The sequence below is a fragment of the Apteryx mantelli genome, chromosome 2, assembly GCF_036417845.1.
Source record: "Apteryx mantelli isolate bAptMan1 chromosome 2, bAptMan1.hap1, whole genome shotgun sequence".
NCBI lineage: Eukaryota > Metazoa > Chordata > Aves > Apterygiformes > Apterygidae > Apteryx > Apteryx mantelli.
In genome coordinates, this window is record NC_089979.1 from 87,877,656 (window position 1) to 87,895,197 (window position 17,542).

The 17,542-nt window shown below is 44.8% G+C and overlaps 1 protein-coding gene across 1 annotated transcript in view; it reads left to right on the top strand.

Moving 5' to 3' along the window:
• Window positions 1–4,441: 4,441 nt before the first annotated feature.
• MARCHF11 (membrane associated ring-CH-type finger 11) overlaps window positions 4,442–17,542 on the top strand; it is a 37,124-nt gene continuing 24,023 nt past the window's right edge. Inside the window, exons 1-2 of the mRNA XM_067292409.1 lie at window positions 4,442–4,747; window positions 5,978–6,133. Of these exons, the coding sequence (XP_067148510.1) occupies window positions 4,442–4,747; window positions 5,978–6,133 (462 nt within the window). The remainder of the gene's footprint in view (window positions 4,748–5,977; window positions 6,134–17,542) is intronic.

Genomic DNA, 17,542 nt, shown 5'->3' on the forward strand with positions numbered 1-17,542 from the left:
AACTCACATCTGTTTTTTCTTCCTGGATGTTCCCATGTAAAAGACTGGACTTGAGTTTCCAGAAGTTTATTTGGATGAAAAAATTACGCTGTGCTGAGCTAGTGTAATGCACGTGGAGCAGAACTGAGAGGGAGACAGAGGAGAGACAACTTGCATTCCCTCCAGGGTTGTACTTCTCTTGTCTTCGCCAGTGCCTACCGAAAATGGCATTCATTTCGCAATCTTATTACCTTGGTGTTATTTCTAATGGTACCATTATTCCTTGTTATTTGTATTGTTATAATGCCTGTATATCTCAGCCAAGATCACAACTGTACAAATATGGCCTGATTCTGCCAGTAAAACATTACAAATTCTAATAGGAAAGGCAGAACTAAGAACGGAGAAAGCAAACATTACTGTTCCGGTTTTATGTGGAGAGCAAGACAGAGAGATGAAGGGAGCTATGCCTAAACATAGGGATCTAGTGCCATTTTAGATGCCCTACTGTACCCAAAACAGATGGCAGATGTGGCAGCTATGCTCTTCTGGAGACTGTTGAACATCAGGCAGCATTAGACACCTTTGCGTAGGATGCCCACGTTTAGCCCACTTTAGGTCACTCGCTCATGGTTGTTCAAGGAGTGTGTAACAAAGCTGTACTTGAACATAAATCCCATGAGTCCCCCCTGTTCACTGTCTTAATCACAAAATAATTTTTCCTGTTTTCAGCATCTCTTTTCTTTTTCCCAACCACCTACACTACTGCTGTTATGAAGTAGAATATATTTTCCTGCTTAAATTTTTCTTCTTTCTGTTTCAATCTTTTTTTTTTTTTTTTGGGCTCCTATCCCTATCTCTCACTCAGCAGAAGGCTGAACGTTTCTTTGGTTGGAGGATGTGTTATATAACGTTTTCCACCCCTTCTGCTCTTTTGTTGGCATCTCCTCCCACCCTCAGCATGCTGAATAACACTAATACACTCTGAAACACAGGGATCAATAGCCTTTGCACTTTTATTTTAGTTAATGTAACTGCAGCTGTTAATAGACATGCAAACAGGTGATGTATTGAAAACTTGATGTCTACGAAACACACACAATCAGCTCTCAAATTAATTACATATGTACAAAAGTAATATTCTTCTTCCAAATCATATTAGATGTGCTCCCTTTTGAGAGTCATTTTATTCACATATTTTTGGAAAGGTTAAATAGAAAAGATTAACCTTCTTCACATACTGCATTATTCTCTATATTTTAGTCACATTTTTCTTTTTCGGATATTAAGAAGGAAGTCATTCCATTTCTGTGTTGACATTTTTATCTTCCCTTTATATTTTTTTGAAAAGCTATTTTATTGATTTTTTTATGACAAACAAAAGCATAAGAAAGAAAAATAGTATAAAACCCCACATATAACAAATGACAATAGCTCACAGTTTTTCTCTGATGCAGATGAGTGTAACTTTTTAGTATTTATTTCTCATTTCACTACTTTAGTTTCACTGCCTTTTACTTGTAGTTCTGTTTTAGTTCTCTTTCACTCAGTATTTTGGACTCATCTTTTTGCTCTGACATTACTATTTTTTCATTGTCTGTGATCATCCCTTCTTTCTTTAGAATCAGTCTAATTGTATAACTTTATCTCCTTTTCTGTTTAGTCTGTCAACCTCTTCAGATATTACTTGCTATGAGAAAATCAAATGTAGAAGAATTTCATAATTCCACAGTATCCATAGTTCTTCAAAACGTCACTGTCAATGTGGGACCCTTCCCTCCCCATTCCCATCCCTCATATATGTAACAGCAGATGCTTTGGAACAGAGCATGTATGTGTCTTGTACCTCCTGCTGCTGCTTCGTAAAAGTGTTAAAGAAGTTACTGAAAAAACACTTTCATTTCCTGAAATATGTAAAGCTTAGACTGCCTGAAGATCCCAAAGAATTAGATAACATTCAGTCTGTAGGTACCCACCGTGACAGCAGTACCTTGGGAAAACAGGTATTAAAGGAGAAGTTGCAGTGTGAGCTCTTTCAAGCTTGTGCGAACCCAGATGGCCTCAGAATGGTGGGAATGAGGCGTTCCAGCTCTAGCACCCAAACCCGGACCATACTCCTGGCTCCTGCAGCTTGGTGGCTTGCTCAGCTGATAAGTACCAGACAGAGCATTCGACAGATCTTTGGTAGTGACCTGTATGAAACAAGTGGAAGTCATTAAACCCTTGTAGAATACACTGAGGCAATGGGAAATATATATCTACAAGTGAAAAAATGAAAAGATGCCTTGTGCGATCCAGGCCAATATACTTTGAGAAGAGAGAAACCTTCTGGAATGGGCTTAAATTGAGCAAGAATATGAGAGCTACTAGCTTGAGATACAGAAGACTGTCAAGCATGATTCCTGATTCAAGGCCTATTTTGGCTGCCCTAATCGTAAACCTCTTCTGTAGAAGAATGTGACTCCCTAGTAAGCATTCTCTGTTTTACAATACTAAATCTGGACCGATTCTTGTTACTTACCTACTTGGCAACCATCTTGTGAAAAAAGTAATTTCAGGGTTGGAGTACCTTGTTCTGATGTCAAGTTAAAAGGCCAGCATTGGCTTAGCTAATACAGAGCCATCAGAACAAAGATTTTTTTTTTTCTTCTTTGATTATGATAACCATGAGAATGGGCACTAATGAATGATAATAAGAGATAAAATGATACCTCTTATTCTACTACAGGAAGTCAACCTCTGCATATGCACCTCTTTTAGAGCAAATTTTTAAATAGGTGTGTTGTTCTTGGTTATTAATGTATCTATTGCATGGCCTCCATAATAAGGGCAGGTTGCATGAGGGGTGAAAGGGCTTCAGCCATGCCTTGCCCCACTTAGTTTGAATCTCACTCTCCTGCAGTATGCCTGAACTAGTCTCCAGCTGGCTCAAAAGATTGGGCCAGGTTCTTGGTATATGTTCAGCAACCCTCTTCAGAAATTTTGACAGTCATATGATCATCGAGTAGTGCCATTTCAGTTTTGTAGAATTCTTTGGTCTTCTAACAAAATGTCCACATCAAGAAAGCCACTACTATCAAAACATTTCTGGTCAAGGCAGTTGCTGAGTTCATCCAAGTATATCCTCATCTTGATATGAAATATGGAGCAACCAATGAAGATTATAAGAACTGGTGGGTTCACCACTTTTAATCTAAATATGGCTATGAAAGAGCATATGGCTAGCTTCACAGTCATCCTTCGCGTTCTTTTTTTTCTCTTTCCCCATGCAGACAGTTGCTGTCTTTTTCATGAGATGAAATGTGCACTGGTGTGACATTTGACGCTGAAATTCGCACTTTTCTTTAGCACCCCCAGCCAAAGTTTAAAGAACTTCTAACCAGTGTGGGATTTGTTTTAGAAGACGTGGTCATGATGCTTTTAGCAGACTTGGAGTAATTTAAAAAATGAGGTAATGGAATGAACTTGGGGGGGGGGGGGGAAAGGCAGCACAGAAGAATAGGTGGACTACTGTTTTACAGCCTAAGAACAACTGTTGAATGCTTGCTTCATTGATGCTTTTGCAACCATAACCTTTTACAGTGAAAACCCAATTAAAAAAATGTGAGCTTTCCTTAAAAGCGTGTGTACCCCCGCGGGGTGCCAGGGCTGAGGAGCCCTGCGAGCGCTGGGGCGCTGTGACTGCCGAGGGGACAGGGTGTGCGAGTGGGCAAGGAGAGGAAAGCAACCCGTGCCAGCTCGTGGCTGGGGCCGGACGCAGGGTCACGGGGGAGGCGGAGGGCGGCGGCGCCACACGGCGAGGCGGCGTCGTGCGCAGCGCGGGGCCACCGCGGCGCGAGGGAGGGGGCGGCGCCATTCGAGCGCTGAGGGAAGGGCGCGACGGCGGTTGGGACACGGGGCAGCGGCGGGAGGGCAGGTGCGGCGAGGGCGGGGGGGAAGGGTCGTCGCCCGGACTGGCGAGACACGGCGGCGGGGTGCTGGCGGGGGCGGCGGTTCCCCCGCAGCGCCCGGCTCCCCGCTTGGCGCCCACCCGCGGTGGCAGAGTCGGGCGCGGGGCTGGCCGCGCCGCGGCGGGGGCGGATGGGGGAAGGCGCCTCAGCGGCTGCGGGCCCGCGGCGGTTGCCGTGACTGACTCGCGCTCCCCCTCCCCCGCCGCGGCGCGCACCGAGTAACGGTCTCTCGCTCGCGCTCTGCCGGGCGTTCGGGGGCGGCCGTTGGCGGCTGGACCCGACCCGGCGCGTGCCGGACCTGCCCCTCCCTCCCCCTCCCGCTCCGCCCCGCCGCCTCCACACACACACGCACACACACGCACCGCCGGGGCGGCTGCGGACCCGGCTCGCCGGGCGCGGCGGAGAGAGGGAGGCGGCCACGCCGGGTCACCTTCCCGGCCGCTTGGAGCCAGCAGGGCGCTCCCTCCCTCCGTCCCCGCCCCCGGTGAGAAGGTGCCCGGGCCGGAGCGGGCATGAGCTGCGCCGCGGGGAGCAGCGTCCTCCATCCCGGGGCGCCCGCCGCCCCCCTGGAGCCGTCCGGAGCCGCGGAGGCGGCCGGAGACTCCCCGGAGGAGGGAGAGAGCGGCGGCCCCAGCGCGGCGCCGCCGGGAGCCGACGAGGGGCGGAGGGGCGGCTCGGAGAGCGGCCGCGCCGAGGCGGGGGCCGGGACCGGCGACCAACCTGAGACCCGCTCGGTGTGCAGCAGCGAGAGCGGCAGCGGCAGCAACCCCGGCGGGGCCGGCCCCATCTGCAAGATCTGCTTCCAGGGCCCCGAGCAGGTGGGGAGCGCGGGGCGGGCGCGCGGCTCCCCCGCACCACGGACCGACCTCCTTCCCGTCCCCCCCGTCCCCGGCATTTCCCCGAGCAGACAGGCGGCGGGGAGGAGGCCGCGCCGGCGAGGCCGGGCGGTCGCAGGCAGGCTGCGATCAGCACCAGGGACAGGGCTCGGCACCGCCCTCCCGGGCTCCGTCTCCTGCCCAGCGCCCCCCCCCCCCCCCGAGGCTGCTGGGAAGCGGGCGGAGAAGTGGCCGAGCGCTCCTGCGTGCTGCCGAGGGAGGCCCGACGCCGGGCATCCGCTCCTAACTCTGCTTGCTGGGACCCGGCCGGCGCCCCGCGCAGAAATCACCCTCCTCGGTGTCCGCTGCGAAATGGGTACGGTGGTGATCCGTCGGTGCTGTACGAGGCGGCTGTGACAAACGCTTGGGGCAATTTTGAGTCGGCGCAGAGCTTCAGGAAAATCAGACATTTACTATGGCTGGCTTATGTGCTGTGCATCTTCTTGCCATCACACTCACTGTCTCTCCCCTCAGAGATTTTAAGCAACACGAATTTTTCAGGTTTCTATTGTCCTTTAAAATGAAAGTGTGAGTTTACAAATATCGTTAAGAAGACATCCAGGTATCTTTTTTTTCATTCCATCACTGGACACAATATCAGCAATGGATCCATAACTAGCATTTTATACTTCGTCTTTTTGCTTAGCTAAAATAATCTGCCAAGGGAATAAGAGAATAGCTGATTTATATCACACAGAAATACAGAAACCATCACTGGATGTGTTTAGTTCTGTTATTTTAGATAAAATCTGACAGCCAGCTATCTGACCAACACAACCCTCTTCAAAGAACACAGTTTTCTGTGATGCCATCCACTTCTTTCTTAGTGATGGTTATGAATAAGTGTAGGGGAAATGCCTCCAACAATTTGTTCGAGGCATGTGAAAGACCTAATGTTACTGCTTTTTGACCTATGGTAATCTTTCACATGTTTTACATACATACATACACATGCATAGATAGTTATCTGGTTTTGTATTATTAAGAGCACTTACATGTTTTTAAAATAATTTAATTACTGAATTTTATTATAACTAAAAATGCATGTTTATTATTTCATATATTGAAACTGAGAGTCGTTCATTGTTACAGACCTGTAAATATTTTGGTATTGAGTATACATGTGCTTTTAAAGATTCTTTTAAAGTTAATATTGCTGTGTTGCCTTTTCAGGGTGAATTGTTAAATCCTTGCCGCTGTGATGGGTCAGTACGGTACACACATCAGCTTTGCCTGTTAAAGTGGATAAGTGAAAGAGGGTCATGGACCTGTGAACTCTGCTGTTACAGATACCATGTTATAGCAATTAAAATGAAAAAGCCTTGCCAGGTAATTTCTTTCTTTATTTGCTTGTATATTTTTAAAAATACGTATTTTCAGTCTTTTTTAAAACAAAATAGTACTTACTTTCATTTCTAGATTTTTTGAAAATCTAATGGAAGAGCCTGAATACTTCACCAATTAACACTGGCACTCAGTTGAAGTTAGTTTTTAAGAGCAGTTATATATTAAAGCATGCAGTCATTTGATTCTAGTAGGTTCTTCTAGCTTTTGGCTAGACAGAGAAATGGTCTTCAGAGGTTGTCAAACCCTTTCATTAGATAAGTCATACTGAGACGTGACAGAACAACTTGGATCCACCTGCTTCTATTTCTAAACTTTCGGCATGTCTTTGTATTTTGGTAGAGACTCAGTCAAAGGTTGATTTCATTCATTCTTCAAGCTTGAGGTCCAGAGGAGAGACACAAAGAAAACTTGCGTTGCCTATATATTCATCTACTGAAAGCAAGAAAAAGGAGGTGCCTTTTCAGTTCTGGCACAATCTAGAGTAGCAGAATACTGTTTAAGATTTGTCCACCAATGGCTGGTTTAGAAACTGAAATGTGCAGTAACATTTTTCACAGCTCCCTTTTATCAGTATCACACCATGCAGCTGGAAGGTAGAATATGTATAGTGGTAGCATATTCAGCGGGAGGGGAAAGGGAGCTCAAAACTTTAGCAGACTTGTTAGGGAAGCCTTAACACCACTTTGCACTATCAGAATTCCTTAGATGCTTAAATCTCATCCTAGAAATTGTATTTCATACATCCAAGGAATGTATTTATTAAGATAATTATGCCTTTTTGTTTTGTTTTTGATCTATGAGCTCAGAGATGGTGCAGCTCCCAAAGGCCAAAGCACTCCGATCATTTTTCTGAGCCTGAGTTTGATAGGACTTTTATGGAAACCACATGCTTGGATGGTAATGACAGTTGTGCGAGAGTGACAAGCTTTTCCTGGATGCAGGATGTCTGGCGTATTTGCTTACAGCTGTTCATATTAGGTGCAGAACCTGTTGTGACTTCAAGCTTTTTCCTTATGAATCCGAAAAGGGAACTTTCTTTGATAAGCTTTACTGGATAGAATCTTAACCTGCTCCATGCTAAAGGATTTTAGGGAACACAGTATTTCAAACTGCTTTTGTCTTTCAGTCAGTCCTCTTCTGAGATGTAACAAAGTCATGGATTTGTAAAAGGCTCCAGAAAACGCTAGTGATAGATTCTGGTTCAACAAAGACTTTATCTGGTAATTTGGCTGCTCAGCATGGAATTCTGTTTGATCCTTTTGGCTGTTTCTAATCTTTAAAAAAATCCTTATTATTTCCTGTGTTAAGTTATTGCATCCTTTTCCTAGTTAAGCTTGTATCATTATCAACAGCTTGCACTGATAGCCTCTGAAAAGAGTAGTTTAACAGCAAGAGTGTGATACAGTTACCTGTAAACAGGCATGTAGTACAGCATTTGAGATGCCTCAAGGTAGCCAAAATATCTACGCAGGGATGGCAGGTATGGCACAGCACTTGTAAGAGATTCTGGAGCAGCAGCTGCAGTCTGAATGGGATACCAAAGGATATCTCAAGTGTTGTTAGATACCTATCTGTGGACAGCAGAAGAAGCCCCACTTTGAAGAACAGCTATTCCATTTCTGTGGAAAACAGAAGCAAAGGAGAAAGAAAATTTCAATGGGTGACACAGTAGGCAACAATATATGGCCAAGCTACAAGTGAAGTAGAAACCTGAAGAGCCAAAAGATCATGCCATTCACTTCATGAGTTGTTGCAATTTCTTTCTCTCTTTTTTTTTTTTTAAACTAGATTCAGAGTTATCCTCAGATAAATCAAAAAAGACTTGATTTCTTCTTAACCTTAGCTTTCATTTTTTGTATTTAAATCTATCTCTCCTTTTTTATTCTTGACAAAATAGTATACACAAATATTTCATGGAGTTGCATACTCAAATAAGTTATACCTGCACTCACAGCATTGAACTCCTGACACTCAAAAGGTCATGCATCTCTTTGGAGGTACACGGTAGTACCTTTTTTCTCCTATCACTGAAAATTCTTCTTGTAGTTACAGTATCATCTACAAGGAACTCCCAAAACTGCAGTCCTGTGTGCATTATTATAAGGGCGATTAATCTTAACATGCCCTCACTTCTCTCCTACGTTCTTGACTATAATAATATTGTCTATTTTTAACAATTCTCTTGGTAAGCTTTTGGACAGATACTGGATCATTTGCTTAACTAGAAGAAAGCATTTTTAAGCCCTTTTAGGTTTTGGTTAAAAGCTAAGGACTTGACTATTTCAATCTAGAGGTATTTTACAATTTTTTTATTGAGGCGACTAATGCACTTAAAAATTCTCAAGCAAGCAAGACTTGTTACATTATGCTAGATACAATATTTGGACAGTAATAATTCAACTAGTAGTCTGCCTCAGTCCATGTCCTCAGAATTGTCTCTGCCAGTCTTTACTGATTAGATCTGTGTAGGCAGTGTCATAAGAGAGAAAAAGGAGGCTATTTACCAAAGTAACTTTTTCCTCAAGTAAGTTGTCTATGCAGATTTACACCAACTGTTCAGATTTACTTTTACTTGAGACATTTATGAAATGTAGCAATGCTTAGGGAGTTCAGAAGGAGAAGATTCTTCTACGTTTTCTTTCAGAACATTGGAATACATGTGAGTATTCCATCTAATATCTAACATTTTGTACAGTTTCTGTTGCTTCTTGGCAGAGAAAATAATCCCAAAGAGGGGGCCTCTTTGGAGGAAGTATATTCAAGGAACAAAATTTACTGTGGTAAGTGACCTCTTCCAATAGAATTTTTTCCACTGTCACTGTGTGCATTTCAACAACTGCTAGTTAATTCCTTTTTAAGGACCCAGTCTTGGAAACACATAGGCTCTGAATATAGGACTAGATCTTAAAGCATAAAAATAATTGAATTAACCAATTGGCTAACAGTGGGAGATGTGCGCACAAACAAGTTGATGACATTTGATATGCTGCTTCATGGAGAAATGCAAGTTGAGCCATTCTTTTCAGCATCCTTCTCAGGATCATACCTTATCAGAGAGACAGATATAACCGTGCACTAATCTATTAATGAAAACACATGTTCATGTTGCTGGACTTGCTTCTTACAGCAGGACAGAGTTTGATCCAATAATAGGCAGGGTTACTTTAAGACCTAACTAGAAAATAAGCAGGGCTATAATGAGGGGAGAATGGAACAAATACTGGTTTAGGCCAGGAGTTTTGAAAGGTTTTTGAGATGTCTTAAAAAGAGAAGAAGAATTTTAAATGTCTGACTTGGAAATTAAAACTACATAAAATTACATTTTATATTAACAAAGAGAAAAAAAAGCACCATCAGCAATGTTTTTGATATTGGTTTGTTAAGCCTTATAATTTGTAAGGATGTCCTTTCTGAAGGACCTATAAACAGGTTGCTTTCTTTTTATTGATGCTATTTAGTTATTAAGCTGTTAGTAAATTAGTTCACTAGACTTGCAGTTAAGTATGAATGTATATTGCAGAGTGTCAATTCTGTTATAAGATTCAGAAATAATGTTTAAAGTGGAATACAGTCATGCAAGGGTTGAGAAAAAATATCTTCGGTGCTAAAAAACATCATTACTATAAAAATGAGCGCAGCGAACAGAGGCAGCGAACAGACGCAGCAGTTTGCGCAGCAGTGGTTGGGCTCTGACTAGAACTTGAGGATCTTGTGGAAGTTGTGGGCTTTCTGAGGACCCCCGAGGACCTAGAAGGTGATCGCTGTGAACAGGAAAGGGGAAGCTAGGCAAGGACAACTGCAGGAGGCCTTGACTTCTCCTGGGAAAAGCTCGTGGGAAAAGCTCCAGCTAGGAGTGGCTGCTGCTAACGAGCTCTCTGGGTTGCCCCTGACCAGAGGGGGTTGGGGCCTTTGATCCCAGTGGCCCTTGATTGGGCGGTCAAGCACCCTGTGAGTCAGTGCTAGGGAGAGGCCTATATAAGAGCCAGGCCTAGAGCGCAGCTCCCAGAGCACAGCGAACAGAGGCAGCAGTTTGCGCAGAAGGGCGCGCAAAGGGACCTTTGTTTCTGTTCCCTGTGGTGTACACTTCCTCAAGTATGGTCGTGACACGCCGCACAGCGCATTCCCCAGCGGCTGCTGGAGTTGCTGTGTCAGAGGCTTGGACCCAGACTGACCCTCTGACAGTAGATGCAGCTCTACAGGTCTCAGGCTGCAGGGAGTGCTTGGGGCCTCTCCGGGAGGCCTGGGCTGGCGGCCAGCTCTCCTGCAGGAGGTGTGCTGCTGTTGACGAGTTGTGTCGTCAGGTAAGGGAGTTACGGGAGGAGGTCAGTAGGCTGCGCAGCATCCGAGAAGCGGAGCAAGAGATAGACAGGGTATTCTCGGAGACTGTACAGCTCCAGGAGTCCCAACCCCCTGCAGCAGTGGAGTTGCCAGTGGGCTCTGTGCCGTGTGAAACGGTACATCATAACATCATAGAAGAAGGCTGGAAACTGGTCACTGCTCGTGGGAGGAGAAAGGCTCCTACTCCTCCTGAAGACCTGAAGCTGAAGAACAGGTTTAGTGCCCTCCAGGATGAGGAGGAGATGGGCATGGCTGCCAGGGAAGTAACCGGGACAACAGACCCTGTGCCCTACCGGAACGCCCGGAAAAAGCGGCGGGTGATTGTTGTGGGGGACTCCCTGCTACAGCGGACGGAGGCATCTATCTGCCGACCTGACCTCTTGTCTAGAGAGGTTTGTGGCCTGCCGGGGGCTTGTGTGAGAGATGTCATGCAAAGACTGCCAAGGCTCGTCCATGCTTCAGACTATTACCCACTGCTGCTCTTCCATGTGGGCGCCAATGACACCAAGGGCAAACTGGAGACCATCAAGCAGGATTTCAGAGCTCTGGGGATGGTGGTCAAGGGTCTGGGAGCCCAGGTCATCTTCTCCTCAATCCTGCCAGTGAGGGGGATGGATGAGAGGAGGAGGAGACGGACTTTCCAGGTTAACGACTGGCTGCGCCGCTGGTGTTGGCAACAGGGTTTTGGTTTCTACGACCATGGGACCCTGTTTGAAGATCGACAACTGCTGGGGAGAGATGGGATCCACCTCACGAGGCGGGGCACGCGGGTCTTTGCCAACAGGTTGGCCAACCTGGTAAGTGGGCTTTAAACTAGGAAAGATGGGGGAAGGGGAGAGTTATAGTGACAGGGTAGTTGGCAAAAGACTGCTCAAGTCAGGATGCCTCCAGCAGGTGAATGCAGCCAGGGAAGTGCGCATGGGATGTGGCTATGGAGGACCCTCTTGTATCCCTCCTGGGAAACCTGCATGCTCGATCACCTCCCTGAAATGCCTGTACACCAATGCACGCAGCTTGGGGAACAAACAGGAAGAACTAGAGATCTGTGTGCGGTCGCAGGGCCATGATCTCATTGCCATTACAGAGACATGGTGGGATAGCTCGCATGACTGGAGTGCTGTCATGGATGGCTACGTGCTTTTTAGGAAAGACAGGCCAGGCAAGCGAGGTGGTGGAGTTGCTCTTTATGTGAGAGAGCAACTGGAATGTATTGAGCTGTGCCTAGGGGTGGATGAAGAGCGAGCCGAGAGCTTATGGGTAAGGATCAAAGGGCAGGCTAATAGAGGTGACACTGTTGTGGGTGTTTACTACAGGCCACCTGATCAGGATGAGGAAGTCGATGAGGCCTTCTACAGACAGCTGGAAGTAGCCTCACAATCCCAGGCCCTGGTTCTCATGGGGGACTTCAACCACCCCGATATCTGCTGGAAAGACAACACAGCTAGGCACAAACAGTCCTGGAGATTCCTGCAGAGCATTGGTGACAACTTCTTGACCCAGGTGGTGGAGGAGCCAACAAGGAGAGGTGTGCTGCTGGACCTCGTACTAACAAACAAAGAAGGACTGGTGGAAGATGTGAAGGTTGAGGGCTGCCTTGGCTGCAGTGACCATGAGATCGTGGAGTTCAGTATCCTGCGAGGAGGCAGCAGGGCACCAAGTAGGATCGCAACCCTGGAGTTCAGGAGAGCAAACTTTGTCCTCTTCAGGGACCTACTTGGAGGAATCCCATGGGTGAGGGCCCTGGAAGGAAGGAGTGTTCAAGAGAGTTGGTTAATATTCAAACATCACTTCCTCCAGGCTCAAGAGCGGTGCATCCCTATGAGTAGGAAGTCAAGCAAAGGAGGTAGGAGACCTGCATGGATGAGCAAGGAGCTCCTGGCAAAACTCAACCAGAAGAAGGAAGTCTACAGAAAGTGGAAAGGGGGACAGGCCACTTGGGAGGAATATAGGAATGTTGTCAGAGTATGCAGGGATGCGACGAGGAAGGCTAAGGCCCGTTTGGAATTAAATCTGGCTAGAGATGTCAAGGACAACAAGAAGGGCTTCTTCAAATACATCAGCAGCAAGAGGAAGACTAGGGAAAATGTGGGCCCTTTGCTGAATGGAGTGGGTGCCCTCGTGACGAAGGATGCAGAGAAGGCAGAGTTACTGAATGCCTTCTTTGCTTCAGTCTTTACTGCTCAGGCCAGCCCTCAGGAACCCCAGACCCTGGAGGCAAGAGAGAAAGTCTGGAGAGAGGAAGACTTTCCCTTGGTGGAGGAGGAGTGGGTTAGAGATCATTTAAGCAAACTTGACACCCACAAATCCATGGGCCCTGATGGGATGCACCCATGAGTGCTGAGGGAGCTGGCGGATGTCATTGCTAAGCCACTCTCCATCATCTTTGAAAGGTCATGGAGAACAGGAGAGGTGCCCGAGGACTGGAAGAAAGCCAATGTCACCCCAGTCTTCAAAAAGGGCAAGAAGGAGGACCCGGGGAACTACAGGCCAGTCAGCCTCACCTGCATCCCTGGAAAGGTGATGGAGCAGCTCATCCTGGAAGCCATCTCCACGCATGTGGAGGAAAAGAAGGTGATCAGGAGTAGTCAGCATGGCTTCACCAAGGGGAAATCATGCCTAACCAATCTGATAGCCTTCTATGATGGAATGACTGGCTGGGTAGATGAGGGGAGAGCAGTGGATGTTGTCTACCTAGACTTCAGCAAGGCTTTTGACACTGTCTCCCATAGCATCCTCATAGACAAGCTCAGGAAGTGTGGGTTAGATGAGTGGACAGTGAGGTGGATTGAGAACTGGCTGAATGGCAGAGCTCAGAGAGTTGTGATCAGTGGCACAGAGTCTAGTTGGAGGCCTGTAGCTAGCGGTGTCCCCCAGGGGTCAGTACTGGGTCCAGTCTTGTTCAACTTCTTCATCAATGACCTGGATGAAGGGAGAGAGTGTACCCTCAGCAAGTTTGCTGACGATACAAAACTGGACAGAGTGGCTGATACACCAGAGGGCTGTGCTGCCATTCAAAGAGACTTGGACAGGCTGGAGAGCTGGGCAGAGAGGAACCTCATGAAATTCAACAAAGGGAAGTGCAGGGTCCTGCACCTGGGGAGGAATAACCCCATGCAGCAGTACAGGTTGGGGGTTGACCTGCTGGAAAGCAGCTCTGCAGAGAAGGACCTGGGAGTGCTGGTGGACACCAAGTTAAGCATGAGGCAGCAATGTGCCCTTGTGGCCAAGAAGGCCAATGGTCTCCTGGGGTGCATCAGGAAGAGTGTTGCCAGCAGGTCGAGGGAGGTGATTCTCCCCCTCTACTCAGCCCTGGTGAGGCCCCATCTGGAGTACTGCGTCCAGTTCTGGGCTCCCCAGTACAAGAGGGATGTGGCACTACTGGAGCAAGTCCAGCGAAGGGCCACGAAGATGATTAGGGGACTGGAGCATCTCTCTTATGAGGAAAGGCTGAGAGCTTGGCCTGTTTAGCTTGGAGAAGAGAAGGCTGAGAGGAGATCTTATCAACGTGTACAAGTATCTGAAGGGAGGGTGTCGAGAGGATGGGGCCAGACTCTTTTCAGTGGTGCCGAGCGACAGGACGCGAGGCAACGGGCACAAACTGAAACACAGACACTTCCATCTGAACATGAGGAAAAACTTTTTCACTGTGAGGGTGACAGAGCACTGGACCAGGTTGCCCCGAGAGGTGGTGGAGTCTCCTTCTCTGGAGATATTCAAAACACGCCTGGATGCAATCCTGTGCAATGTGCTCTAGGTGACCCTGCTTGAGCAGGGGGGTTGGACTAGATGATCTCCAGAGGTCCCTTCCAACCTCAGTGATTCTGTGATTCTGATTCTGTGAAAATGGAAATAAAATATATTTAGAGAGTGTTACTTTTAAACTGTTACTGTAGTCAGTCATAAAGTACTATTATGTGAGCTGTTTAACATATCCTGCACTTCTATTCATTAACACATTATATTCTGGTACTTTAGGTGAACTGGACCTGTTGTAAAAGTGATATAATGTGCTGATTTACTAATTTAAAAGCTAATTATATGACAATTTGACACCTTTCTGACATCAGGAAGATGTCAAAAGAAGAAGTTATTTTAAAAAATTAAATTGTTAATTATTCAGTCTGATTTTTGAATATAGACATAAAATGAAGGCTGTAGTTAGGATTATTTAAGGAAATTTTTAATTACTTGAAGTGGAATGTGACTGATGAGTTTAGTGGTTTTCAATGGTCCTAATTGTGATTAACATTTGAGATATTCAGCATAAAAATCATTATGTTCAACAGATTTTGTGAACTGCAGGTTCAATTTTTTGTCTTGTTAATTTGAGTAGTCCTCACTCATTGGAGTTATCTCACTGTCATGAGTCAGATGACTGTGAGCAAGACTTTTATCAGCCAGTGTGTGTGTATATGCATGTGTGCTTTATATTAAAAATGCAGAAGTTGTCGAGTTCTGCAGATACTTCAATATGGAGGCCAGTGTTCAGAAAAATGTTTAGTAAATTTTCAAAGTTATTGCTAATGACTGTGCTCACCTGGGTGCAGGCATTTACTTTTTGTAAGGTATAACTAAAAAGAAGAAGGGGGAAAAGGCTCAAATATCGAATTGTACTTTTTAAACTAAACTATCTGCTAACAGTAGTTTGCTTATATTACTGCTTTTACACTGCCTGTAATGAAGATCCAGGAGGATACTTTGTGCTGTGTACTATGTCAACACACAAAAAGAACAAAAAGGATGGTCCCAATCTTGGCCAAATTACAAAGAAGTATAAACAAAAGACAAGGGACAAGTCTATAGGGATATATAAAACCTGTCAAATAAGCAGCAGTCTCTGTACACTAATCATTTTTAACTACCATTGAGTTTTGGCATCTCAAATGGGGATGAGTTTTAAAATGCCTCTTCTAAAGAAAATAATGAAGCTTTGCAGACACCTCTTAAATGCGAAGGCAGTATGGGAGGACTGTTAGAAAATATAATACTTGTCTGAGGTAGATATCATGTACTGAAAAGAGATAAGATTCAGCATCTCAATAGTCATTATTAGAAGATAGTTAATAGGTCAGTCAAAGCGTGGAAGGACTTTAAGAGTAAAGTGAAGTCTTTTCTATTTGATGTGATGGGGAAGAGGGGAACCAGCACAGGGATGAAAGAAGGGCAATAACGTGGTCAAAGTAATGGACTAAAAGAAAATTATATTTGAAGCAGTCTTGTGGCTGCTGAGGAAATCACATTTGTCAAGAGCTTATAAAACCATGTTATAGTAATTGAGACATAAGATGAAAATTATGATGAGAAATTAAATTTTTATATGTGAACAGTCTTAGATATGTTACGTGGGAAGCATCTGCAAGTTTTAGAAATATTGTGAAAAGGAAGATCCAAACAGAGATAATAACCTGTTGTGTTATTAAAATTATTAAAATGTTTTGAAGGATGGATAGCAAATCAATAACAAATGGCAGGTAAAAGGTAACAGGGATGGAAAAATCAACACCAATTATCTGAAAGTCATGAAGAACAATATGTGAGGAAATGCACTGATAACCTATCACAGTGATAGTTGGACAGGGGTAAAGAAGAACTATTAACGGAAGACTAGATATAGACTGAGGTGAGATGTTAATCAAAGCAACAAATGGTCCTTTGTTGAGTGTCACCATTGAGCCATCTTTGCAAGTCCAATGAGGAGAGATGATATTCCTCTAAGGGTCATCAGCATGGAACCTGAAGTTATCAGGAATGAACATGGGAGATTATAGAGTCAAGAAATGAAATTGGAAGGTAAGGTTGAAGTAGAGAGGGCTTGAGTGCACAGAACCTTGGAAGAAGGGAAGGAGATTGATTTAGTTGTAGAGAATCCTATGAGAAAGCAGAGGAAGAAAATTAGAAAGAGATTTAGGTCAGAATTGCGAAAAATGGGCAAGCAAAGTTTCAAAATCTATGATTCAGTTCAGAGACTTGAAGGTTCCTAGTTTAGACAGGATTTTAACATTGTATGGCAATAATTATGCTTGTTCGCTAGTTGGAATGGGTGAAGATTGAAGTGGAGATGCAGAAGGTATAATTAATATTTGGGATTTTGCTAGAACAGTTGTATTGCCACCAGTAAACACCTCAGATCAGCTTTCCTGATTCTTTGTATGCTCATGCTTTGCTAGATGGAGCATCTGATCAGTTGTTATCTTAACTGATTTATCTTTTAAAGAATTGCATACTCTTGTAGTCTCCTTCAGGAAATCTGTCATTCTAGTCAGAGCATCAGTAGTAATATGTAGGGAGCTAGGCAAGCCTCTCTGATGTTTACGTTGGTCTATTTAAGATGGGGGATATCAGTAAAAAATAAATTAGACAAAGAAGTGGTGATTATAGCATAGAGAACAGTTTTGTATTACCCTGTGGTAGTGTACTCCTTGCCTCTTTTCATGCCAATAGTGCAACAATGAAAGAACTATATGACCTCAGTTCTTCTAAAGTACTTGTCTGAGCCAGAACACTCTCTTTGCATTGTGAGTTTTGCCTGCATGACTACTTTTTCCCATAGGGTTCTTCATTTTTTATTTAATTTATTTCATCTTTCCTTTAATTTTCTTTATTTCTATATTTCTTTTTCCAGGCACTTTTATTTACATTTCAGTGAAGCCAGTGAAGAATGATTCCTTCAGCTTTTGGCCACACACTGTTTTCTTTCCCCTTTTACTTTTTTAAAAAAATATTTTTATCTATTTTTCTGGCAGTGTCTTCTCTCCAGGGCAGTGTTAAACCTCACCATTTCTGTATCAAGCCCAGTGTGGTAATATACCAAATATTGATACCCACACAAAGTATTATTTATATTATTGAAAGAAGGCTTTATACTGAAAAAATGCTCAATTTTCTGGTCTTTTATGCTCCAGATAACACATACAATTCCAAAATTATTGCTTAGTAGTTTCAGAGTCATGAACCTTACCATCAAGGTGAAATACTTTCTAACTTCATGTGTACTTAGCTACTTCATTAGCGCTGAAAGAATTTTCTTCCAAGAGCTACAAGAATCTTGAAAAA